The following is a 27,437-nucleotide window of genomic DNA, read 5'->3' as shown; positions in this document are numbered from 1 at the left end:
TTTAAAGGCAATCCAGTATTTCTCCAGGTATTTATGAACTTGGATTGATGGGTCAGGATTCGTCGACAGGATATTGTGCTAAATGGAGAGATAATATCATGGTTCTGTGGCACACTGCATACCTCAAGCACACGCAGAAAGTTCCGATCAGAAAAGTGTAGGAGAATCTTTGATTCGTTCGCAAACAAGACTGCGCTTGGCCTGTTCTTGAGCGCCAATATGTCTGTTGTGACAGAGACTGGAAACAACTTTCGGCCATGTCCGGAAATGCGACATATGCTTGTGGCGTTGTTTTGACGAGACGCCCATGCACGCTTTTGGACTTGGAAGACCCAGAACGTGCAGTAGCTATCCACATCCGGTCGTTTGTTCTTTCTGGGATAGTGCACTTTATACGCTGGTACTCCACCGTACACAATAATGGTGTTGTTGACTGCAAGTAAGGATTGGAAAAGAAGAGGACGAGGGCGAAAAGGCGAATGAACCTGTTCTACCTCTCGCCATTGAGTTCCTTCTATATGATCTCCCGTCGTACTTAGAATGTGCATGTATCGCAGGCTGGAGGAAATCGTGCAATATTTATCCAGTTGTGGAAGTTTGATCAATGCCGGTAGATCTTTGATGCACACAAGGCCACCGTAAGAAAACAGCCGATACGTATTGGCGTGCTTTTCGTCATCTCTCAAGGTCACAATTGACTGAAGATATCTTGCACTGCCCGCACTCACCTTTGGTGTATGCACTCTTCGTAGTTGCATATCTCTCCACACGAACATCATGTCGCATTCTGGCCAGGGTCCGAAGTCGTAAAGGATCAGGTCTCTTCTGTTAGGTGATGTGGCAAGAGCGGGTGCAAAATACGAAGTACGTTGACACGGCGCGCTAAGGTCCGGGTATGTCAACTCCGCCACGTTCCTCCATGATCTCACACCAGGATAAGACACGTCCATTGCAATAAGGGTGTCCGTGCGTTCCAAATAATTTTTCTGTCCAAACATCAGCATCACAATATGCTCAGCCACACTGTAGCGAGTGGACTGTAGAAGAAGAGTGCCGGCTGGCGTGGAACGGACAAAGGCATTGTTCAGCACCGGAGGGTAAAGCGTTGTTGGATACTGGTAAATATCGCGGAATTTAAGTCGTACTGGGAGGCGGCTAAGGCTGGTGTCCGCAACTGTTTCATGGACGGCTCCAGCACCACTACTACTTACCAGAAGAACTGATGCGAACACATCTAAAACCACGACACAGAAAGTTCTCCACGCTGAGGAAAACATCTTCAGGATTGTCAAGAGGGGTGACACGTCCAAGCTAGCCTTTCTGCGCGTGTTCAACGTTCTACGGCCAACTTATACCCAGCAAAACGCCCTAAGTAAGGTGGTTATGTTTCTCAACACAATTGTATAACCGGTTGTTACTGGGATGTTCTGGCTCTACGTGTTCTCTTATACCCAATCTTTTAACAAGTAGTTGCATATTATTATCATTTGCAACTAGCGCTGCCTCCTATTCCATTATTGTTGTCTGATGATTGGTTCAGCCATGAAACTCTGAGGCATAACGGAATTTGTCCAAGGTTTTCATTGTGTGCCTTTGTGTACGCCGCTCTGCCTGAATCAGGTATTGAAGGTTATCACTGTGTACCTTCGTGTACACCGCTCTGCCTGAATCAGGTATTGAGAACTTTCGCAGAACCTAAGCATTCTGCCTCTGTGTATCATTTGCTATTAAAATATCGACGTGGAGACAACAACTTTAAAATTATTCCTACATATATTTAATAGAGTACAAGGGATGCAGACGTGTTCCGCTCTTCAGTGGAGCCCATCTATTCAATAACCCATTTTACATATGTTTTTAAAATGATGTATTATTTTTACCTGAGTTCCATTTCCTCCACTAATGAGCGGAACACGAAAATCGCGAATCTGGAAATACAATTGTACTTGCATCCGGTGTTATTGTGATTGTTATGTCTGCATCCCTTATTCTTTGAAGTACTCTATTATCTCTGATTTCCTAATACTTTGCAATACTCCGTGAAGTCAAAATTTGTAATTACTCTATTATTATAGCAATAATTATTGTTATTGAATATTATATTAATTGAAGACTCCCAACAAGCGAAGGCGCCTGCTGAAGGGAACCCTAGGTGAGTTCTGATCAGTGTGGCGGTGAAATTTAGCAGGTGACGTAGCTTGGCGACAGTCCGCAGGTAGAGCATTCCAGAAAGCTGCACCATAATAACGAATTGAAAGAAAGCCATAACGAGATGCAGCAGTGGACAAAACAAGGGCGGAAGTGGTCTGGCCTCTTGTGGCAGCATTGGTGCGAGAGCCAGCAGATCTCAGCGTATACAGACGGCAAAGAAGAGAGCTGGCCAATCCCAAAGTAGAGAGCTGGCCAATCCGCATATATAGGAAAGAGAAGAAATTCCCGAGCAGCGTGCATGGTTTTTTTTTTTTTTTTTTTTTTTTTACTGAATACCACAGTACCATCAGATGCTGCACAGCGGGGGCGGTGGCATATTGGATGGAAGTGGGGGCGGGGCAAAAGTAACTCCTCCGACCAAAGGTCTCGGAATCATTGTTACTCCTGTGCGCCGATACATAGGAGAAAAGAAACATGTGCATCCAAGAGGGGAGCACTGGCTTTGCAAACGATAATGGGGAGAATTTGAGATTGGGATAGGACAAAACAATAGTAAAAGCAGTGCACCGTAGGGAGATGGAGTGAACTGATAATCGGGTTTTAAGGCTGAGCGAAGGGGATCAAAGAGGGGTAGAAGGGAGCTGGAGTGCGGTCAGTATAATTAGGCTGGTCTGTTGGCAGAGATCATAGCCTGTCTGTGGCCCACTCCCACTTGCTGCGCCGCAAGTGGTCGTTGACGTTTTTCTTGAACGTGTGCATGCCTCTGCGAGAAGGGGGAGACTGCAGAAGGGTAGGTGGGAGCTGATTCCACGTTTCGATGAGGGAGTGGGGAAATGAGCGGAGCGTGTTGTTTCGTGCCTGAGGGGGAAGGATACTGGTGAGTTGCGATGGATGATGTGTTGCAGATCTGGTTGTCGCTCGAGTAGGCATGCGGTGTTGCGGTGCGGCTGCTGATGGTGGCAGAATGGCTTTCACCATTTCCGGACCCTCCACAAAGTGCAGCTTGTACAGAAAGCAGAGCCCTGCTACGGTACGGCGAATGTCGAGGCTCGGGAGGTATGCTCCATCTCCAATTATGTGCAGGGCACGGCGCTGGATGGCAGTGAGGCGGGCCAAGGTGGTGGGGGCTGCGCTCATCCACACCAGCATGCCATACTCTAGCACCGGGCGGACAAAGCCACGGTACACGGTTGCCCGGTGCTTTGGGTCTAGCACAGCCGATGCCTTACGGAGGAAGCCGAGCCGCTGGGCTCCGCGTACTGCAAGCTGTCGGATATGGCTGCGGAATGCCAGCTGCCTGTCGAAGGTGACGCCAAGAAGCTTGAGCTCCTCTACTTCTGGCACGACTGCTCCTTGGAAGCGTATTGCGTTCGGGGGGGGGTTGGCGAGGGTGCACGCTGTCCTCTACTCGGGAAGCAACGTATGATCGATACGAGTCACTGCATACAAGATACGTATGATTGATACGAGTCACTGCATACAAGATACGTCTGATCGATACCAGTCACTGCATACAAAATACGTATGATCGATACGAGTCACTGCATACAAGATACGTATGATCGATACGAGTCACAGCATACAAGAAAACAAAAAAAAACAAAGCGTCTCTGTAAGTTTGTATCCCTGGTGATGGTTTGGCCTGGAGAGCAGTATAAAAGTGGTGCTTTTCAGGCACAATCTTCCTCAGCCTACTCAAGCTCAACTGATGAGGGGTGAATTCCCCCAAAACATTGTGTATTGAGCAGGGAGTGGTGCTTTCTTTCAGGTTTGCAGAGCGGAAGGTGCGACGTGCTCCTCGTGTGCTCCGGATGGCAGTCGTGAGTCAGTCAAGTGTCAAGTTCGGCAAGAAGCGTGTGCTCCTCGTTGGAGCAACCATCTTCATGACTATTACCGCCGAAGTCGCAACTTCTAAGTTAACATCTCAAGATTCGGTGGAAACACCGGCCAATGTTAAGAGAGTGGGTGATTGCCAACCACGGCGATAAATAAATATGAGGGGAGGGAAAAGAAAGATATCGGTTTTTGATATCGGTTCCGATGGTATATCTCTCGCCTCCGTACGATATTGCAAACTTGCCATATCGCCTATTTTCTGATTGCGTTTCCATGGCGACTACAGGTGATGACGCACATTCTGGTTAGCTCCGTGAGAGAAAAGGTCGATCACTGCAGAATTGTGTCAGTTTCAGTTGTCTTATTGTATTCACGAAGTGAAAGAAGTGCTGTATTCAACGCTGTTAGCGCCGTGAACTGTTTATTAGTAGTCCTCTCCCTTGTGTACTGGGACGTGACACCGACAAGGGAAAGCTGGAGTGCGGAGACGTTAGATGGCAAGCGAAAATCGTGACGAACCAAGTCCTGAAATATTGGTTGGGAGAAATCAAACGTTCAGCATTCACCTCAACCAAGGACCATGCCGTTTGCTCTTTCCACTTCCTGAAGATGGATCATCCGGAATGCGCTGCCGGCTGGAGACTCTCCTATCTCTCGTAACATCTTCTGAAGCCACGTGACACGACGGTAGCGAAGATTAGCGAACTAAATACTGTCGTATGTTTTGAAATTTTACTGAGGGCGGTCTAATACAGTAATTATATACAACCTCTCAGACAACAATACCTTCCCTTCGCACAAATCATATCCCCAATTCATTTCGCCAGCCCCTTAACAATTTCATTCATCTTGGGCACCCTGTAAGAAGACTTTAGAGTCTGTTGGGAATGCCCAAGTAAAATAATAAAATACAATCCAATACAAATACTGGATGTACAGCCAAGATCCGATTAAATGCAGTAGTGTCACAGAGGCAGCGATGTGTGTAAGGAAGAGTGAGGAATTTCATACATGGATTTAGCGGGCCTAGCAAGAGTGATGTAGGTCACACCTTTGTACTTGCCAAGCAGGAACTTCGCAGCATGGCGATACTTCGACACAATCTCCGTGCACTTGTTGAGGGAGATTCTGCAGTCTGATGCAAGGAAGTGGTACTCCTGGGCTATGCAGAGGTTGCAGTGCTTTTCGACTTTGGAGTAGGCATTACCACGCTCCTTGACAGCCCCGGAAATCTCGTAAGGTCTATCCTGGCGCTTAGGGCTCCACACATGCCTAGCCAGGTAAGTGCTGCTATCATAGCGTTCATCACACAGACCTAGCCAGCTGAGTGTTGTTATCATAGCGCTCATGGTGCATACAATCTCTCCAAAGGTGGTCGCCTCCTGACAGCACGTCAGGAAGAACAACAAAGGTTGTAACCAGACGCGCAATGTTACATTAAAGCTATCATTTTCCGTGATGCGAAGACGATACACACGTACAGATGCATGTACATACGCGTTGTTTGAATACACAATGGAGGTTTAGATGACGCTGTGTGTACGTATCGCTGGCCCTAGTTGTGAGCAGTCGTTGTGTCTTGTTTGTAATACCTCATATCGATACAACGGTCATTGCAGAGTAGAAGACAGCGTGCACAATACAAGCTGCTCAGGATTTTCTCCCTTTTTCCTGTGCACTGTACTTGCTAACAGATTTGGTATAAAAGCAAAAATAAAGTTCGCACGTTCGCGTTACAACCGGTTGTACAATAATTGTGTTGAGAAACACAAACAACTCTGATAGGACGTTTCTCTGGGTATAAGGAGGCCATAATTGTAGTAACAGGCGCAGAAAGGCTACATGTAGCTTGGCCGGCCACACCTATTGACATCATAGCTTTCAAAGGAGTGTACAAATTGAGAGTACAAGTAGGAGGATTTGCAGAAGAGAGTGCAGCGATTTATGGACTTTTAAAACGCAGGACAAGTTTGACCCAGCGGCCGTGGCTTGAAGTTGATCGAGTATGGAAGCAAAACTTCTACTCATCGAGTACGTCCAAACCGGCATGGCATTCTCCAGGAGGGGTCGGACATAACACTTGTATAAACTTGTGACACTGATAGTGGAAAGTGGGAGGAAATGCAACATATTTCGAAGGAGAAAAACACGAGAACGAAATTGAAAAGGCAACAATATGATCAGAAAATTCAAAGTGGATGATAATAGGACACGGATATAATGGTAGGTAGGGAGACTATCGCTGTTCATGCAAAAGGTCCCAGAATTAGCTGTGGTTGGGGCAAAGGTGATAACACATAGTGGGGGTACAGCCGAGATGTCACTAGACCAGGGCAGACAGCGGGCCAGATCAGATTGGAGGGATGCAGTGTGTATCGATCTGGACGCGTCAGGCACGGAGCAGCAGAGAAGATTGGAATCGTCAGCAAATAGAGTCATTCCACCAATATAGGGTACACTGACGAGGGAATCTATGCTCATGCTAGATAAAAGTGGAGTAATATGACTGTGAACCCTGGGGAACTGTGGCAGATGAGGGAGAAGGCATTGAAACCGTCTCGACGACACGGACACGCGGGAATCGACCAGATATAAAGTCGCGAACCCAGTCACGGGCAGACGAGCTGCACCAGCCAGAAAGGGCATGCAACATTTCTTTGTGACTTAGTGCAGGGGCAGTGTTACGCACTGCGCTGTACTGAGAGATACCATGGTCAAGCATTCACTTGTTGAACTTCCAGATCATGGAGGATATCACTGAAACACGGACGGTTGCCCGCTTTTGGTCTCAAGCAGGCCTCGACCAGATGACGATAGTCATAGGGCATAGCCGGTGGAATAGGCAGCTGGTGACCATTCTCTATTGCCTTCTCCACGTCAGTCTCACGCTTCAGATGTCCGTATGGCGTTTGCCTGGTGAAGATCTCCCAAAGCACAACGCCATAGCTGTGACAATGATGACAGGAGAAATACAACATACAGGCACACAATCAACTACACACACACTTGAGAGGGACGAAAAGCGTTTCTTCTGTAACTCTGAGTTTCACGGTTTTAACCGATCATCGGACAGCAACTTGACTACAATTTTCAGAAGATAAGATTGATATAGGCTGCAATCTACATACTACACAACTATTGATGTACATGACAAAATGGCCCGGACTGGGTGCTGCAGCCCTGCGTAAGGCAGGGCCGTAGCACCCAGTCCGGGCCGTTAGGCCATGTCTGGAGCTGCCTTCGAAAACGTTTACCCACCCAATTCATGCCAAATCTTCAACAATGTTCATTTCCGCTCCCGTGTCCCATTCGACGGGACCAAATGAAATCCCCAAGCTAGGAACATGTAAGCACACCCCTGGGTAAAAGGGAATAGAATGCAATGGGAAGAAAATCTGACTTTCACCACCTGGTCTTGTACCTGTACATTTGCTCTCGGTCATCTAATCATGTTACATTTCAAAGCTAAAGAGTGTCCACCGTTTCTTCATATTTTTTGAACTGTGGTCACCATGACCCGAGAGTGCTCTTTACAATGCAGAGAAAGCTAGCACTAACAGGACTGGGAAGGCGTTTACCGCCAAAAGAAACACTTCACAAAATAAATGAAGCTGAGAGCAGACATGAAAATCCAGTCGATTGACTGGGGCCGGCGCCCTAGGCGCGTACAGAACGTCGTGCACAGTCATGTTGCTCTGATGCGACCAGTGCGCCCGCTGCAGCGCATGAACATGTCCATGTAATGCATGTGGGTACTGCTTACCCACGGCTGCATGACCAGCGCCCTGACCGATAGACGTGCGACTGGATTTCCATGTCCACGACAGTGGATCAAGAAACGTGTAGGGCACTGTAAAACGCACAATATTCGCGTCACAAAATCTTCCCGATTTCTTAGAACCAGCAAGTTTGCGATGGCAAAAGTTTGCCAAGCACTGGGGTCACCTACATACACACGCTGTTGAAATTAGATTTCACGATGGTTAATATTCGCGTTACGCTCTTCTCGCGAAAATAGCAAACATTAATCCGTGGAGAATATTAGAAAGCTGACAGTAGACTAGTACATGGTTGTTGAGAACTACACGATAGTGAGAGGGTTCTGTACGGTGGTAAGCTATCATTATGTTTATCACTCCCTTAGTATTGACTCACATAGATTTTTGCCATATCTAAGCAGTCAAAATTTAATATTCCTGCATATTTCACTCCTTAGGGCTATATTGACTGCTTATATTTGACTGCTTAGGGGTTGCGCAGTTGAACGGTGCCTAGTGCAGCATTGTCACTGCATGAGTAGACCGTGGTGCAACGGTTGTGCAATCATAAAACCGGGATTCATGAGGTTATCGTTCTGGAATTTGAAATACGGACTGTTTGTCGTGATAAATCTAATATTGACTTCGTACTTGGTCAGTATAGGAAATAAAAACCTCGTAAAAGACCTCGGCTTCGCCTCGGTCTTTTACTCGGCTTTTATTTCCTATATTGACCTCGTACTCAGTCAATATTAGATACGTAATCATGGTAGTACGTAGGGTGACTCGATTGTGAGTGCAGGGGTAGTGACCAGGGAGTAGTACAATACCACTCCCTGGTAGTGACTACTAGTGTACGAGTTGTGTAGAGCAGTGTAATGTAGTAAGTTTACTAAAGGCGCTGACCCCGGTCATCCCACCGGATTTCAATATCTCCGACCGGTGTACTGCTTCCTGTTTAGAATCAAAACGATAAAAAAGAAACTTTTGTTGAGAGTAGATGGTATTGCCAGTTTCGGGAGAAAGCAGCTGTGCTGCACAATACACAGTGTGGCTGTGATCGTGGTTTCTAAGAGTGATTATAAAAATATCTTTCACAAACTTCACACTCACCTGTAGATATCGGCTTTCTCATTGTAATGCTCGCCACGTACTGACTCCGGTGACTTCCAGCGGAGAGTCCCCACGCCGCGAGTCATCACTGATGCCGAATAGCGCTGATACGTCTCTCCATGGTTTGTGGAGACGTCGGTGAGTAGAGGCGTTGACAGACTGGTCTCCTGGCTTCCTGATAGTGCAAGCGAGCTCTTGGAATCACGTCTGTCAAGTACTGCTCCGGAACATTGAGGCTCGATAAGTACATTTTCTCTGGGGCTTTCGCCTATGGACTCCGCGCCCGCCGCCGCGTTTGATGACTGCGTCAGGGCAGTTTGAGCGGCGCTGGTACTGGTGCTGTTCGCTCCTGTCGCCTTCTCCTCATCCAGAATGGCCATAAATCGCGAGTTGCCAAGATCGCCGATTTTCACCACCCACTTGTCGCTGACTAGAAGGTTGGGAGATTTCAGGTCTCGGTGCAGGCGTGGCGGGTTGGATTCGTGCAGGTACGTCATGCCTCGGGCTGTGTCCAGGGCAAATCTCAGATGATCGTGGTGTGTGAACACGTTCCCGCCATCGTGGAGTACATTGTGGAGAGAACCTCGCCGCAAGTACTCCATCACGATAAACGGTCTTTTGCTGAATTTATTTGTGCCAGCTCCCAAGAAGATGACGATGTTGGGGTGACGAATTGAACGCAGGACCTCAGCTTCCTGGACGAACTGGTCTGTCTGCGAGGTATTTCTACCAGTATATTTGGGGAGTACTTTCACAGCTACTAACATGTCGCTGAACTCGGCTAGCCACACTTGCGAGAATGCTCCCCTGGCCAGTTTCTTGGTGAGGTTCAGCGATGACCAGCGTATTCTTGCTCCGATGTTGATCTGGTCTAGCTTCTTCTGATACAGTCGCATACTCTTGTGTTTGTCCTGCAGCTCTCTCTCCTTGAGCTTGAGTTGCTGGTTTCTCGTGTGGTATTTGCGAAGAGCAAGAGCAATGAAGGAGACGAGGAGCAGAATAGCGGATGCAATGGCCAAGCTCACCAGTGGTAGTCTACAGTTGTCATACGACACGTAACCAAAGTTGCAATGGCAGCTGGCGCTGAAGTCGGTCACGATACACACCCCGTGCTGATGGCAGTACTGGGAATGGCACGGAGATATTGCAATACAGGCGCTCGATCCTTCTGTCTCTGTCGTTGTGAAATTGGGACAAGGTTTGCATCTGTCACGTAGAGTTGAAGAAAAGAAACCATGCGGACAGGGTCGACACGTCTTATCCTCACGCAGCTCGTACCCCGCCGGACAGAGCTCGGTCTCAATCGTTAGATACTTTTCTGGCTTGCTGGGGACCGCATGTCCCGAGAATACATAGAGACGTTGCCCTCTTACCATATGGTGATCAAAGATGATGACTTCATTTGTATGGTCGAAAAGGGGCATCACCCTTCCTTGCGAAAGCAGGTTGGAAGTATTCAGAAGGATGAGCTGTGCAACCGTGGCTAGTTGACCGTAGGCAGTCCAACCACCGAACACTAATATGCCATTCTTGTTGTACTGAACACTAGCGAAATCTGCTCTCTTAGACAGACAGGGCTGTACGGAGACTTGGTGGATGCGAATTGTACCGTTGTCTAAGTATCGGGAGATATCCAGTGCCATTATGTAGTCAGTACATGCTGATGTGTCACCGAAAACGAAAAGAGTATTATTGATGCGTGTTGTTTGCGGGTTGCGAAGACGTGGCATCACTGCGCCCAAGAGATGCGTAGGTTTCAGAATCTTCCACGTTCCTTTGCACTGGTCTATACTGTCAAATGTGAGTACCCAGAGATCAGAGAGATAATCTGATGTGGTCTTGTTCTTCCCCCCGTAGACCAGAAGATGTGTATCATCGATCCGTACTGCCATATGACCGTATCGTGTCGACAGTTGAACTGTGCCAGCGTTAGTGAATTCCATACAGGTGAAGTTCAGTATATTAATACACCACATGATTGTGCGGGGATGCAGAGGACTATCAATGTATCCCGTACCTAACAAGAATACCACACCAGGAGTAAGTTGTGTAGCAGTTGATCCAGTGAGATCACGGATGTGATGTTCTGTACACTGTGCCATCGTTCTAGTCTCATACTCATCCGTTGTCGTATCAAGGATCCAGTAGAAATTGTGAAGTCTGGCCTTTTGTTCATTTGACCAGAGGCATCTAGAGCCAGGCAAGAATATAGCTCTCTCTTTTCCCAGTATGGTTTGTAAAACAACACCACTCCATACACAGCTCAACCCACCAGGTAGACGGTAGGCTGGCCTGAAGGCATCGTATATCATCTCCTCGACGAAATCATTGCACCCGCGCTCAGTGTTCTCAGCCAAGCTGGGGCAAGTGTACAAGAATGCTGCAGGCCGTATGGTCCACACCTGCTCTACCGTCCCAAAGAATGCACCGACTCCACCACCAACTGAGTGATAAGGAGAGCCAATCCAGTTGTTCACGGTAGACGTCAACTTGGATTGCTGGGTCAGTATTCGTCGACAGGATAGTGTGCTAGATGGAGAGATAATATTATGGTTCTGTGGCACACTGCATACCTCAACCACACGCAGAATGTGGCGATCAGAAAAGTGCAGGAGAATCTTCGATTCGTTCGCAAACAAGACTGCGCGCGGTCTGTTGGCTAGTGCCAGCATTTTTGCTGTAACAGAGACTGGAAACAACTGGCGGCCATGTCCGGAAAGGCGACATATGTCAGTGGCGTTGTTGTGACGAGACGTCCAAGAGCGCTTTCGGACATTGAAGACCCAAAACGTGCAGTAGCTATCCACATCTCGAGGTTTGTTCATTCTGGGGTAGTGTACATTATATGCTGGCACTCCACCGTACGCAATAATGGTGTGGTTGGCTGCAAGTAAGGATGGGAAAAGAAGAGGACGAGGGCGAAAGGGCGAATAAACCTCTTCTAGCTCTCGCCATTGGGTGCCTTCTATATGATCTCTAGTCTTACTTAGAATGTGCATGTATCGCAGGCTGGAGGAAATCGTGCAATATTTGTCCAGTTGGGGAAGTTTGATCAATGTCGGTAGATCTTTGATGCACACAAGGCCACCGTAAGAAAACACCCGATACGTATTGGCGTGCTCTTCGTCATCTCTCAAGGTAACAATTGACTGAAGATATCTTGCACTGCCCGCACTCACCTTTGGTGTATGCACTCTTCGTAGTTGCATATCTCTCCACACGAACATCATGTCGCATTCTGGCCAGGGTCCGAAGTCGTAAAAGATCAGGTCTCTTCTGTCAGGTGATGTGGCAAGAGCGGGCGTAAAATACGAAGACCGTCGACACAGTGAGCCAAGGTCCGGGTATGTCAACTCCGCCAGGTGCCTCCATGATCTCAGACCAGGATTAGAAACCTCCATTGCAACAAGGGTATCTGTACGTTCCACAGGTGATCCCTTTCTCCATGGAATTATCAGCCTCACAATATGCTCAGCCACACTGTAGCGAGTGGACTGTAGAAATACAGTGCTGGATGGGGTGGAACGGACAAAATGCAATGGCGGCATTCCATAGTAACGCCATTTTGGATATTGGTAAACATCACGGAATTTAAGTGGTGCTGCAAGCCGGCTAAGGCTGTCGTCTGCCACTGTGTCAAGGACGCTTACAGTACCACCAGTTAGAAGGAGAACTGATGCGAACACATCTAAAACCACGACACAGACAGTTCTCCGTGCGGAGGAACACATGATCAAGATGTCAAGAGGGTTCGATACGTCCAAGGCAGCCTTTCAGCGCATATTCTACGATTTATACTTTAAAAGTCTTTCGGAGATCCAGAGAAACGTCCTGAGTAGTTAGTTTTTTGTTTCTCAGCACAATTGTACAACCGGTTGTAACGCGGACGTGCGAACTTTTACTTCTATACCCAATCTGTTAGCAAGTAGTTGCATAGGAAAGGGAAAAAAATCCTGAGCAGCTTGCATGGTGCACGCTGTCCTGTAGTCGTGAAGGAACGTTGGATCGATATGAGGCACTGCATACAAGACATGGCGGCTGCTCACAACTAGGGCCAATGGTACTTCCACATATCGTCATCCCTTGTGTTTTCAAGAAACGCCTTTGCACAGATAATATCGTCTGGGGATCACGGAAATCGATAGGTTAATTAAAAAATTAAAATAAAATCATGTACACGACTCGTCTTGTTTGGTTGTTCTGTATCCTGTCATAGCAGGCGGCCACTTTCTGACAGTAGTGGAGAGGCACCTGACACACGTACACATTGGATAAGACTGCTGTGGGGAATAAAGTATGTACTTCAGGAAAACGTGCACGTCGCAATAGGGCTTCAACGTGATGGCGTCAAAAACGGCCAGGGAGTACTAAGTTGACATATGTAAAATTTTGTTTTACAAACTGTACATCCTGCCTCTTTTCATGTACGCTGCTGTTAGCTGGTGTGGCTTGTCCTCGGTTCTCGCTGAGCGTCTCGAAATCCACCATAGAAAACTTCTTCGTATCCTGTTTAGTCTACCCCCTCTCTACTCTTCTGCTTCCCTGTATGTCCTTGCAAATGCTTGCCCACTGTCGACCCACCGTCAAAAATTAATTTGCACTTTTGCTCACAAATTTAAACTAGCTCTACATCCTCCTCATCTTAACGTGTATAACTGGTTCCGAATCACAGATGGCTCCCAGACAAGATGCTCTGTTGCCCTCCCCTTGGCTAAAACGTCCTCCCTTGTACGCTCTCCACTCTTTGTTGCTTACTCTGCTTGGCTTGCGCTGCCCGCTACTACGCGCAATGCCAGTACCCTGGACGCATTTAAATCTGCTCACTAGATTCACCATCACCTGTCCCTCCCATGCTTCTCCGTCTTGACCATTACTTTTCTTCTTTTATTCACCATGGTTGGTTAACACCCACATCTCCCGTACTGGCTGATTTTCTTCTCATGCCATGAGGTGTTGTCTATAATAATAATAATAACATCAGATTTCTATTTTGGATCCACTAAGGTGTGACTTTGCTATTGCCTCAGTATGTGGGTGCATAGCAACCCACTCATGTCGCATGCAGGCGTGACTTTTACTTCGCCACCAGTTGTCACCCCGTACCCAGTAGCCAAATCAGCCAGTTTCATTGGCTACATCACCTTGCTGTGAGTAAGACCGCTTGAAATGTGCTTGAATCCATACAAAAACTGTATCCAAGTGGATCCAGTTTTTGAATTTTTGAAATTGTTGCTATGCTGTGACGTAGCACTTTCAAGCCCTATTCCGCTAGAGACACAGCAATCAATTGCATTGCTACCTTATGTACGGCCTTGGGAAATGTTGTAAAACGGTAAACTCTCTCCGAATATAAGAAGATTTTAGAAGATTTTCGTAAAACCGTAAACTCTCTCCGAATTATTATTTAAGAAGCATTTTCGTAAGAGCACTCTACAGCATCGACACTCTTGCAGTGACTTGACCTTGATGCTATAATTACTCTTCTGCTTGTCTATTCTTTTTCGTCCTCCATCTCTTACCAGATTTCCCATACCACACGCATCTCATCACTCAAGCGAAAACAGGGATCCCCCTCGACAGGCGATAATACAATACAATAAAAACCATGTGGTGGTTCGTTGCTGAGACTGGTTTACAACAGAGTAGTGGTTGTGCAAGTTCCATCAAGCCAGGTCATGAGATCATCATATCAAGTTGGGCGAGAGCTGAAGACGTTCACAGAAGATCAAAATCACCCTGATGATGCGTGGTAAGTCTCTTTCCAACTTTATTCACACCAGATGCATAGCACATGCACCACACATGCATACATGTACCTGTACATGTACATGCTCACACCTTCCGGTAATCGGGGTTCGGGTTAACCGAAAACAGCCCAGCTCGAGAGAAGGCGTGTTGCAGGAACTGAGAGATCAGAATAATATTATCAAGCATTCACTTGTTGAACTTCCAGATCATGGAGGATATCACTGAAGCATGGACGGTTGGCCGCTTCTGGTCTCAAGCAGGCCTCGACCAGATGACGATAGTCATAGGGCATACCCGGTGGAATAGGCAGCTGGTGACCATTCTCTATTGCCTTCTCCACGTCCGTCTCGCGCTTCAGATGTCCGTACGGCGTTTGCCTGGTGAAGATCTCCCAAAGGACAACCCCATAGCTGTGACAATGATGACAAGAGAAAAAACCATACAGGCAAACGATCAACTACACGTGTACATGACAAATAAGGCAGTGCCGTAGCACCCGGTCCGGCCGGGTAGGCCATGGCTGGATCTTCTTTCGAAAAAAGTTGACCTACAAAATTCATGCAAAATGTTTTTTTGTCAACAATGTTCATTTCTGCTCCAGTATCCAATTTGACGAGACCAAATGAAATCCAGATGCTACGACCCTATAAAGACATGCCTGGGAAAAAGGGAATAGAATGCAATGGGAAGAAATTTTGACCTTCACCACCTGGTCTTGTACCTGTACATTTGCTCTCAGTCATCTAATCATGTTACATTCCAAAGCTAAAGGGTCGCCACCGTTTCTTCATTATCTTTTGAACTGTGGTCACCATGGCACGAGAGTGCACTTCACAAAGAGAAAACTAACACTTACAGGAATGGGACGGCGTTTACCGACAAAAAATAACATTTGGCAAAATGCATGAATCTGAGAGTAGACTACACTAATATTTGTTGTATCCTAGATCAAGAAAGGGTACGAGTACATGGTTGTTCAGAACTACACGATCGTGGGAGGGTTCTTTACGATGGTAAGTTTTATGAGTAATCATGATAATGCTGTTTACTAGTAGATAGGGAGTCGATTGTGAGCACAGGAGTACAGGGGTAGTGCAAGAGTAGTGCAAAAGTAGTGCAAGAGTAGTGCAGCGCAGTGTAATGTAGTAAGGGCGCTGGCCCCGGTCATTCTATCAGATTTCAATGTCCACGCAAGTACAATGTCGGTATTCAACTATTGTACTTTTGTATTGTAATGTATTTTATTATTTTACTAGGGAATTCCCAACAGACCCTAAGGTCTTCTTACAGGGTGCCCAAGATTAATGGAATTGTTAAGCTCCTGGCGAAATGATTTGGGGATATGATTTGTGCGAAGGGATTGTACTAACAGCCATTACTCCCGATATAGAAGCAAAACGGCGAAAAGTACTTTTGCGGAGAGTAGATGGTGTTACTCGTTTCGGGAGAAAGCAGCTGTGCTGCACAATACACTGCGAGAATGTGACCGTGGTTTCTAGGAGTGATTATAAAATTACACGTTTCACCAATTTCACACTCACCTGTAGATATCGGCTTTCTCATTGTAATGCTCGCCACGTACTGACTCCGGTGATTTCCAGCGCAGAGTCCCCACTCCGCGAGTCGTCACTGATGCTGAATAGCGCTGATACGTCTCCCCATGGTTTGTGGAGACATCCGTGAGTAGAGGCGTTGACAGACTGGTCTCCTGGTATCCTGATAGTGCAAGCGAGCTCTTGGAATCACGTCTGTCAAGTACTAAAAGGAGTCTCGATAAGTACATTTTCCTTGGGGCTTTCGCCTATGGACTCCGCGTCCGCGGTCGTGTTTGATGACTGCGTCACGGCAGTTTGAGCGGCACTAGCACTGGTGCTGTTCGCTCCTGTTGCCTTCTCCTCATCCAGAATGGCCATAAATCGCGAGTTGCCAAGATCGCCGATTTTCACCACCCACTTGACTAGAAGGTTGGGAGATTTCAGGTCTCGGTGCAGACGTGGTGGGTTGGATTCGTGCAGGTATGTCATACCTCGGGCTGTATCCAGGGCAAATCTAAGATGATCGTGGTGTGTGAACACGTTCCCGCCATCGTGGAGCACATTGTGGAGAGAACCTCGCCGCAAGTACTCCATCACGATAAACGGTCTTTTGCTGGAATGATTTGTTCCAGCTCCCAAGAAGATGACGATGTTGGGGTGACGAATTGAACGCAGGACTTCAGCTTCCTGGACGAACTGGTCTGTGTGCGAGGTATTTCTACCAGTATATTTGGGGAGTACTTTCACAGCTACTAACATGTCGCTGAACTCGGCTTGCCACACTAGCGAGAATGCTCCCCTGGCCAGTTTCTTGGTGAGGTTCAGCGATGACCAGCGTATTCTTGCTCCGATGTTGATCTGGTCTAGCTTCTTCTGATACAGTCGCATACTCTTGTGTTTGTCCTGCAGCTCTCTCTCCTTGCGCTTGAGTTGCTGGCTTCTCGTGTTGTATTTGCGTAGAGCAAGAGCAATGAAGGAGACGAGGAGCAGAATAGCGGATGCAATGACCAAGCTCACCAGTGGTAGTCTACAGTTGTCATACGACACGTAACCAAAGTAGCAAAGGCAGCTGGCGGCGAAGTCGGTCACGATGCACATCCCGTGCTGATGGCAATACAGGGAATGGCATGGGGATATTGCAACGCAGGCACTCGATCCTTCTGTTTCTGTTGTTGTGAAATTGGGACACGGTTTACATCTGTCATGTAGAGTTGAAGAAAAGAAACCATGCGGACAGGGTTGACATGTCTTATCCTCATGCAGCTCGTACCCCAACGGACAGAGCTTGGTCTCAATAGTTAGATACTTTCCACGATCTCTGGTGGGTAGCCCTGCCGAGAATACATAGATACGCTGCCCTGTCACGATATCAGGATGTTTAAATCTTTTGATTACATTTCTATGGCTGAAAAAGGGCACCACCCTGGCCTGCGCTTGTAGGTTGGAAGTATTCAGAAGGATAAGCTGTGAAGTCATGCGTGGTTTTAAAAAGAAGCCAGTCAAACCACCGAGTAATAGTATGCCATTCTTGTTGTACTGGACACTAGCGAAGTCTTTCATCGCAGGCATACATGGCCTAACGGAGACTTGGTTGATGTGAATTGTACCGTTGTCTAAGAAATGGGAGATATCCAGTGCCACTATGTAGTCAGTACATGCTAATGTGTCACCGAATACGAAAAGAGTATGATCGATCTGTGTTGCTCGCGGATTACGAAGACGTGGCATTCCTGCGCCAAAGAGATTGGTAGGTTTGAGAATCTTCCACGTTGCTTTACACTGGCCTATACTGTCTAATGTGAGTACCCAGATGTCAGAGAGATCTTCTGATGTGTCGTCATCCCCCCATTCTGATGTATCATCATCCTTTCCCTCGTAGACCAGAAGATGTCTGTCATCGAGTCGTACCGCCATGTGGTTGTATCATGTCGACGGTTGAACTGTGCCAGCGTTAGTAAATTCCATACAGGTGAAGTTCAGTATATTAATACACCACATGATTGTGCGGGGATGCAGAGGACTATCAATGTATCCCGTACCTAACAAGAATACCACACCAGGAGTAAGTTGTGTAGCAGTTGATCCAGTGAGATCACGGATGTGATGTTCTGTACACTTTGCCATCGTTCTAGTCTCAAACGCATTCGTTGTCGTATCAAGGATCCAGTAGACATTGTGACGTATGGCTTTTTTTATTTCACCAGAAGCATCCAGAACCGGGCAAGAATATCGCTCTCTCCTTTCCCAGTATGGTTTGTACAACAACACCACTCCATACACAGCCCAACCCACCAGGTAGACGGTAGGCTGGCCTGAAGGCATCGTATATCATCTCCTCGACGAACTGATTGCACACGCGCTCAGTGTTCTCAGTCAAGCTGGGGCAAGTGGACAAGGGTGCTGCCGGCCGTAAGGTCAACTCCCGCTCTGCTGTCCCAAAGAAAGCACCGACTCCTCCACCAACTGAGTGATAAGGAGATCCAAACCGGTTATAATTCATCACTTTAGATGTCAACTTGGATTCCTGGGTCTGTATTCGTCGACAGGATATTGTGCTAAATGGAGAAAATAATAATAATGTTATTATGGTCCTGTGGCACACTGCATACCTCAACCACACGCAGAACATTGCGTACAGAAAAGTGCAGGAGAATCTTCGATTCGTTCGCAAACAAGACTGCGCGCGGTCTGTTTGCTACTGCATGCTTTTTTGCATGTTTTTTTGCTGTAACAGAGACTGGAAACAACGAGCGGACATGTCCGGAAAGGCGACATATATCCGTGGCGTTGTTGTTACGAGACGTCCAAGCACGCTTTTGAACATTGAAGATCCAAAACGTGCAGTAGCTATTCATATCTGCAGGTTTGTTCATTCTGGGATTGGGTACGTGATAGGCTGGCACTCCACCGTAGGCAATAATGGTGTGGTTGACTGCAAGTAAGGATGGGAAAAGAAGAGGACGAGGGCGAAAGGGCAAATGAACCTCTCTTACCTCTCGCCATTGAGTGCCTTGTATTATGGTCTCCCGTCTTACTTAGAATGTGCATGTATCGCAGGCTGGAGGAAATCGTGCAATATTTGTCCAGTTGAGGAAGTTCGATCAATGTCGGTAGATCTTTAATGCACAAAAGGCCACCGTAAGAAAACACACGATACGGATTGGCGTGCTCTTCGTCATCTCTCAAGGTCACAATTGACTGAAGATATCTTGTACTGCCCGCACTCACCTTTGGTGTATTCACTCTTCGCAGTCGCATATCTCTCCACACGAACATCATATCGCATTCTGGCCAGGGTCCGAAGTCGTAAATGATCAGGTCTCTTCTGTCAGGTGATGCGGCAAGAGCGGGCGTAAAATACGAAGTCCGTCGACAAAGCGAGCCAAGGTCCTTGTACGTCAACTCCGCCAGGTGTCTCCATGATCTCAAACCAAGATAAGACACGTCCATTGCAGCAAGGGTGTCTGTGTGTTCCTTAAGTGAGCCTTTTTCCCCCTGAGGCATCAGCCTCACAATATGCTCAGCCACACCGTAGCGAGTGGACTGGAGAAGAAGAGTGCTGGCTGGCGTGGAACGGACAAAGGCATGGCTCGGTAATCTACGGTAAATCAGTCTTGGATACTGGTAAACATTGTGGAATTCAAGTGGAGCTGGGAGCCGACCAAAGCTGTCGTCTGTCGCTGTGTCATGGACGGTTAGAGCAACACCATCAGTTACCAGAAGAACTAACGCGAATACGTCTAAAACCAGGGCACAGACAGTTCTGCACGCGGAGGTACACATAATCAAGATGGCAAGAGGGTTGACACGTCCAAGCTAGCCCTTCTGCGCCTGTTCTGCGATATGTGGCGTCTTTTTACCCAGCGAAACTTTCAAAGTTGTTTGTTTTTCTCAACAGAAAAGTATAGTCGGTTGTAACGCGAACTAAACGTGCGAACTCGACTTTTACTTTTATACCCAATCTGTTAGCAAGGAGTTGCATTGGAAAAATGGAGAAAAACCTGAACACCTTGCATGGTGCACGCTGTCCTCTTCTCCAGCAGGAACGCGTGATCCATACGAGTAACTGCTTAGAAGACCCGGCTGCTAACAACTGGGACCAGCGATACTTCCACACAGCGTCATCCAAAACTGCCTTGTGTAATCAAGCAATGTGCATGTACATCCATTATCGTCTTCGCACCACGGAAAACTATAGCTTAATTTAAATTGCATCGCGCGTCTTGTTTGATTGTTCTTCTTTCTGACGACATGTCGTGAGGCATTCATTGTAGTTTTTGGACGGACGACTCCCGACACATCAACATCTCCTGGCACAACAAAAGGCACATTAGTTAATTAAAATTCATACTATTATTACAAAAATATTTGGATGAGACCTGACCGGTTTCTGCACATAGAGTGCTTCATCAGAGGAATCTGGAGTTTTTGGACGGACAACTCCCGACACATCAACATCTCCTGGCACAACAAAAGGCACATTAGTTAATTAAAATTCATACTATTATTCCAAAATATTTGGATGAGACCTGACCGGTTTCTGCACATAGAGTGCTTCATCAGAGGAATGAAAAATGTTGTCTCTGACTATAGCTTATATACACAGCAAAAGAAATCAACAGATGCAGTAAAAGATGCGATAGATGCAATGCAGTTGCAATCATAGGGGTGACTGGCAACAAATGCAGTAAAGGTGCAATAGGTGCAATGCAGTTGCAACCATAGAGGTGTCTAGCAACAAATGCTGTTGAGAGCGAAAAAAGCGCAATGCTGCTATAGAGTTATACTGTAGAGTTCATAAACCGCGGGGTTAAGTTGTATAATCCAGGAAGGGTGCGTGAACTGCAGGTAAGGTTAAAAGCTAAAAGTTGTATTTTTGGTTGGTGCCAGAAATTTCTGGCACCAACCAAAATGCAGAGCTAAATGCTCTGCCGTATGATTGATTAATTAATTTTAATAAAACAGCTGCTTTGTTCTTCTAAAGAAAATCTGGGAGTCGACAAAGAATGACTGCTTCAAAAGTGAGCGGTAATTATTCTTGACGAAGTGCGGGTGGTACGTAGTGCAGAACACTAAATGTTTCTGTACTTTAGTAGCGGATGACTTCTTCCGAGTGAAGAGTTGCGGTGTTGCTTCTACCGCTTCAAATATCGGTTTAAGAAAGTCAGGTGGATATCCTCTTCTTCTGAGCCGAGTCCAAAACTCAGCACGGATGGTGAGGATGTCTTCGAGCAGCTGGTTTGTACGATTGTATCTGATCAGCTCCGCATTGATGAATGAGCGTAGATTGGAGCGGGGGTGGTCAGATTTAAATGGGATATATAAGTAAGCATTACGTTTCTTTTGGAATGTTCTAAAAGAAAACTTACGAGCAAGAACATTAGGTTTGAATATTTCTAGGTCTAGGAAGACTGCAGTAGAAGAAATAGAAGACCAAGTTAGTTCAATATCGCATAGATCTTGGTAGACAAGAGCGTTAAAGCGTATCTTGTCAAAGGTTTTACTAACGATCAGACATAAGTCGTCAATAAAACGTCCGAAATAGTACACGGACGAGCGAAACGATTGCAAAGCTTTTCTTTCGTGCATGAATAGAAAAATGTTAGCAATATTGACAGCCATGGGAGTACCCATTGCCATTCCGAACTACTGATGAAATAGCTTACAATCAAACTCGAAGTAATTGTTCTCAAGAACAAATTCTACAAGGTCCACAACCAGTGAACAAAGCGGGTGTTCTACCTCTACCAGGAAATCGTTAATGGCTGAAATGGTGTCTGACCAATGCATGTTTGTGTACAGGCTAACAACGTCAGCTGTGACTATCATGGCGTCTTCAGGGAAATCACGTTTAGCAAGGATGTTTGTTAGACTATGCGTGTCCTGAAGAACTGTGCTTGCTTCTGTCTGTGCAAAGGCTCTACAAAGGTAGTGGTCTACTAAGCGTGAAGCAGGCGTTGTACAATAGCCTATGCATGAAACAATAGGCCTTCCCTTTATAATACCGTTGGGACTAGGGTCCTTGTGTATCTTCGGTAGTAGATAAAACTTTGCAGGTTTAAAAGGGAAGTTTGCAAGCAGCGCTATTTTATCATTAGATGATAAAACTGAATCGTGTTTCTCGATAATATCAATAAGAATGGGTTTCAGGAAATGTAGCTCAGGTACTATGTTGTCAAAACTCACAGATGAAACTGCTGGCGTAGGAATGAGTCTATAGTACTTTGCATCAGATAGTTGTCTATAACCTTCAGAAACATAGTCTTCAGTGTTTAGCACAACTGTACCCAGATTCTTATCAGCACTAGCTATTATGATATCGGTCCTAGAGTTCAGGCTGCAGAGTGCGTGTTGCTCACCTGGAGACAGATTCGGTGGTCGGTGCAGACAGCGTGCAGCATTCGTGCCGGCCGAAAGTTCCGTCTTGAACTCTAGGAGTGCCGTTTCCGTGGCGATCGAGACATGTGGTGGTTGTCTAGTTGATTTCAGATGGAAACCACGGATGAACCCGTCGTTGTAGCGGCGGGGGGCGTTGCTGAATACTTCAGCCCATCGGACATTACGCTCGAACTGAGCGAAGTCCTTGGCTAACTGGTTCGTGGAAGGCAGCTTGCAAGTTGGGCGGAAGTGTGAGCCATAGCCTAAAACCTGGCACTCAGCAGGGGAGAAGGAAAATTTAGAACAGTTGTGAAATCCAGAATTAGTTACAAAGAGAGCGTAGTCAAGAAGGTTCAGGTTCCAGATGAAGCGAAGGCGGAGGTCGCCTAGCGTTTTGTCGGATGCTTTCGGACAGTTGCTGTATTTTGCTTCTTCTTGACTTCGTGCCTCGCCTGTCCCCCGTTTTTTGAATTTTTAGATGAACGGGGTGCACTTTGTGATCTCTTCGACTTTGCCGTTGCTGGATGCTTCTGGGATTTCTGCTGCTGTACTCTGCCGGATCGGATTGAAGATGCTGACGACGATTTCTGGGTGAGTTGGCTTACTTGTCGTTTTACCTCTCGCTGTACAATCGTGCCAATCTCTTCGGCACGTATTGGCTCGGCGGACACGTCGGCTGCAGCTTTGGTTTCGTTGTTCTTCAGCTTCTTCTTTGCCGTCTCCTTGGCTTCGCGCAGGTTTTTTGGACGGACAACTCCCGACACATCAACATCTCCTGGCACAACAAAAGGCACATTAGTTAATTAAAATTCATACTATTATTACAAAAATATTTGGATGAGACCTGACCGGTTTCTGCACATAGAGTGCTTCATCAGAGGAATGAAAAATGTTGTCTCTGACTATAGCTTATATACACAGCAAAAGAAATCAACAGATGCAGTAAAAGATGCGATAGATGCAATGCAGTTGCAATCATAGGGGTGACTGGCAACAAATGCAGTAAAGGTGCAATAGGTGCAATGCAGTTGCAACCATAGAGGTGTCTAGCAACAAATGCTGTTGAGAGCGAAAAAAGCGCAATGCTGCTATAGAGTTATACTGTAGAGTTCATAAACCGCGGGGTTAAGTTGTATAATCCAGGAAGGGTGTGTGAACTGCAGGTAAGGTTAAAAGCTAAAACTTGTATTTTTGGTTGGTGCCAGAAATTTCTGGTAGACACCTCTATGGTTGCAACTGCATTGCACCTATTGCACCTTTACTGCATTTGTTGCCAGTCACCCCTATGATTGCAACTGCATTGCATCTATCGCATCTTTTACTGCATCTGTTGATTTCTTTTGCTGTGTATATAAGCTATAGTCAGAGACAACATTTTTCATTCCTCTGATGAAGCACTCTATGTGCAGAAACCGGTCAGGTCTCATCCAAATATTTTTGTAATAATAGTATGAATTTTAATTAACTAATGTGCCTTTTGTTGTGCCAGGAGATGTTGATGTGTCGGGAGTTGTCCGTCCAAAAACTTGTGGGAGCAGTGCAGACGTACATGAAATTGTATACGTTGCATAAGACCGCTCACAGGAATCAAATGACTTCATGAAAAGAGTTTAAAAAACGTGCAACTCGCCTTTCCGCCAGAGGCACATCAACGTTATAATTATTATGAATGACGTCAATTTCATTGCTACTGTACCCTCATGCCCCAGGCAACGGTCACACTTGGCTTCACCACAGAGGCAGAGTGAGTCCACCTGGACATCTGTACGTGTAGAGAACAAACCGAGAACGCATGGAATCGTCGCAGACTAACGCTTGGTGGATAAAGCCTGCAGGAAAATAATAAATTGACAGAATTATTTGGTCCTGTTTCTGGTATGTGTCATGATACCTCTGCATTGTATAGAGGCAGTATGCTTAGGTTCTGCGAAAGTGCTCAATACCTGATTCAGGCAGAGCGGTGTACACGAAGACACACAATGAAAACCTTCAATGCCTGATTCAGGCAGAGCGGTGTACACGAAGACACACAATGAAAATTCTCAATGCCTGATTCAGGCAGAGCGGCGTACACGAAGGCACACAATGAAAACCTTCAATACCTGATTCAGGCAGAGCGGCGTACACGGAGGCACACAATGTAAATCTTCAATACCTGATTGAGGCAGAGCGGCGTACACGAAGTCACACAATGAAAATCTTCAATACCTGATTCAGGCAGAGCGGTGTACACAAAGGCACACAATGAAAACCTTCAATGCCAGATTCAGGCAGAGCGGCGTACACGAAGGCACGAAGAAAACCTTGGCGAAGTCCGTTGTTACAACGGAAGTGGCCAAGGTTTTCATTGTGTGCTTTTGTGTCTGCATTGTATAGTAATCTGCTGGTCTGGTGCACATACATGTACATGTATCCAGCAGTGATGCCATGGATCATATAATGTACATGTACGGTGGGCGACGCTTGCTGTACTAGTATTGCTATGCCCCACAGGCACTTCCACCATCTCACTTTCCCTTGGAGGTGGTAGCTCCTTCCTTCCTTCCCACCCGGCAAGTGTTTCTATTTCAATAGCATGCTGGCTTTGGGGAAAAGAGAGAAGAAACACGTACCCGGTAATAAATAGTGTTGAGATTGCTCATTCTCTTGGGGCTCGAAGATAGAGACAGCCGGGAACGATCTTAGGTGCTCAGGAAATACATATGTATGAATTATTTCAGCAATTTAACTAGAGCTGATATCAATACCACAACAATATCATATCATTATCATAATCAATATTATTTTGCAGTGTCATCGCCTTATATCCAGGCACGGCGCTTTCATCTTCGTCTCACGTTTCTCATTTCCACTTTCTCTCAATCTGCGGACAGAACTGTTACATCCTTTGTGGACTCATGAGCGCAGCACAGAGAAAATGAAGCCGAACCTGATAGCAATGAAAAAGATAGTTTCCAAAGCCAGATTTAAACCAGGCCCGCACGTACCTTGCCAGAGTGCTCAAACTGACAAGTCAGTGAGCTCTGCATAACGCAAACAGCAAAGGCGCGAAATACGATATTGATATTGATATGAGATTGTTATCAGCTCTAGTCACATTGCTGAAATCCATACATAATTATCTGAACACCTAGAACGTCCTCGGTTGTCTCTATCTTCGAGCTCCAAGAGAGTGAACAATCGCAACACTAGGTATCACGGTGTACGTTTTTTCCTCTCTAGTTGTCCACAAAACCAGCGTGCTATTGAAACGAGAGAGCTTGGAAGCTCATGGCCCTACGCTATGCTTCTTTGCCTTGATGACCTAGACAAACAAAGCATACGGATGTTATAAATTCATATAAATGTTTCCTTTTTTTTAAGACATAACCTGGGATTCGAACCCGCACTATCGCCCTGCATGCATCCCCCGACACATTTCGCATACATACTAATTCTTCCAAGTTGCTTCACGTTATGATCTTGCATTTGAAAGCCCTATTTGAATATGCATTGTGGCCAGCCGTCTTTGATGGCACGGGACAGGTACGGGACAGGTACGGGCCAATTCTGTCGTAACAACGCACTTCGCCAAGGTTTAAATTGTGTGCCTTCATGTACACCACTCTGCCTGAATCTGGCATTGACGGTTTTTATTGTGTGTCTTCTTTTTTTGCGTGGTAACGGCCTGTTTTACCAGCAAGATCACTGCTGGATACATGTACATGTACATGTGTCCAGCATATTACTGTACAAAGTAGAGTGAATATCACGATCACTCACCATCACTACGCAAAGGTCGTTGACGCTGCAAATTTTATCCAAATGAAATCTCCAAATATTCAAGTAATATTCGGCCATGGATCCCTGCCTCCAGGTTTTTATCGTCTCTGTACAGACGTCCAGGTGGACTCACTCTGCCTTAGCCAGCTAAGTGTTGCTATCATAGCGCTCATGGTGCATACAATCTCTCCAAAAGTGGTTGCCTCCTGACAACACGTCAGGAAGAACAACAAAGGTTGAAACCACACGCGCAATGTTACTTTATAGCTATCATTATCCGTGATGCGAAGACGATACACATGTACATGTGCGTGTACATACGCGTTGCTTGAATACACAACGGAGGTTTAGATGACGCTGTGTGTAAGTATCGCTGGCCTTAGTTATGAGCAGCTGTTGTGTCTTGTATGCAGTGACTCGTATCGATACTACGTTCATTGCAGAGTAGAAGACAGGATTCAGGATTTTCTCCATTTTTCCTGTGCACTGTACTTGCTAACAGCTTGCGTATAAAATTAAAAAAAGAAGTTCGCACGTCCGCGTTACAACTGGTTGTACAATTGTGTTGAGAAACAAAAACCACTTTAATAGGAAGTCTCTCTGGGTATAAGGAGGCCATTATTGTAGTAACAGGCGAGCTTGGACGTGTCAACCCTCTTGCCATCTTGATTATGGGTTCCTCTGCGTGGAGAACTGTCTGTGTCGTGGTTTTAGATGTGTTCGCATCAGTTCTTCTGGTAACTGGTGGTGTTGCTGTAACCGTCCACGACACAGCGACTTACGACAGCCTTAGCGGGCTCCCAGCACCACTTGAATTCCACGATGTTTACCAGTATCCAAGACTGCTTGGATATAAAAATATTGAAATGAACTTTGTCCGTTCCACGCCAGCCAGCACTCTTCTTCTACAGTCCACTCGCTACCGTGTAGCAGAGCATATTGTGATGCTGGCGTCTCGACAGAGAAATGGCACATCTATGGAACGCACAGACACCCTTGTTGCAATGGACGTGTCTAATCCTGGTTTGCGATCATGGAGGCACTTGGAGGAGTTGAAATACCCGGAGCTTGGCCCGCTGTGTCGACGAGATTGGGATATTACGCCCGCTCTTGCCACATCACCTGACAGAAGAGATCTGATCTTTTACGACTTCGG

The 27,437-nt window shown here is 46.4% G+C and overlaps 1 protein-coding gene across 1 annotated transcript; it reads right to left on the bottom strand.

Annotated features, from left to right (window-relative positions):
- Nucleotides 1-6,178: 6,178 nt before the first annotated feature.
- LOC135825142 (uncharacterized) lies at nucleotides 6,179-11,734 on the bottom strand. The gene is made up of 2 exons (XM_065337874.1): nucleotides 8,859-11,734; nucleotides 6,179-6,933 (listed from the first exon to the last, which is right to left on the bottom strand). The coding sequence occupies exons 1-2, from the start codon at nucleotides 11,681-11,683 to the stop codon at nucleotides 6,702-6,704; spliced, it is 3,057 nt and encodes a 1,018-aa protein (XP_065193946.1). The 5' UTR covers nucleotides 11,684-11,734; the 3' UTR covers nucleotides 6,179-6,701.
- Between the last annotated feature and the right edge of the window lie 15,703 nt (nucleotides 11,735-27,437).

The sequence above is a fragment of the Sycon ciliatum genome, chromosome 9 (assembly GCF_964019385.1).
Source record: "Sycon ciliatum chromosome 9, ocSycCili1.1, whole genome shotgun sequence".
Taxonomy (NCBI): Eukaryota; Metazoa; Porifera; class Calcarea; order Leucosolenida; family Sycettidae; genus Sycon; species Sycon ciliatum.
This window is presented reverse-complemented; position numbering and strand designations above follow the sequence as displayed.

Excerpts from the sequence above, each read along its gene's own strand:
- LOC135825142 (XM_065337874.1), bottom strand. The coding sequence starts at position 11,683 with ATGAACAAACCTCGAGATGTGGATAGCTACTGCACGTTTTGGGTCTTC. Across the intron at positions 6,934-8,858 it reads GAGAAAGCCGATATCTACAG|CTATGGCGTTGTGCTTTGGG; the intron begins GTGAGTGTGAAG and ends TCATTGTCACAG.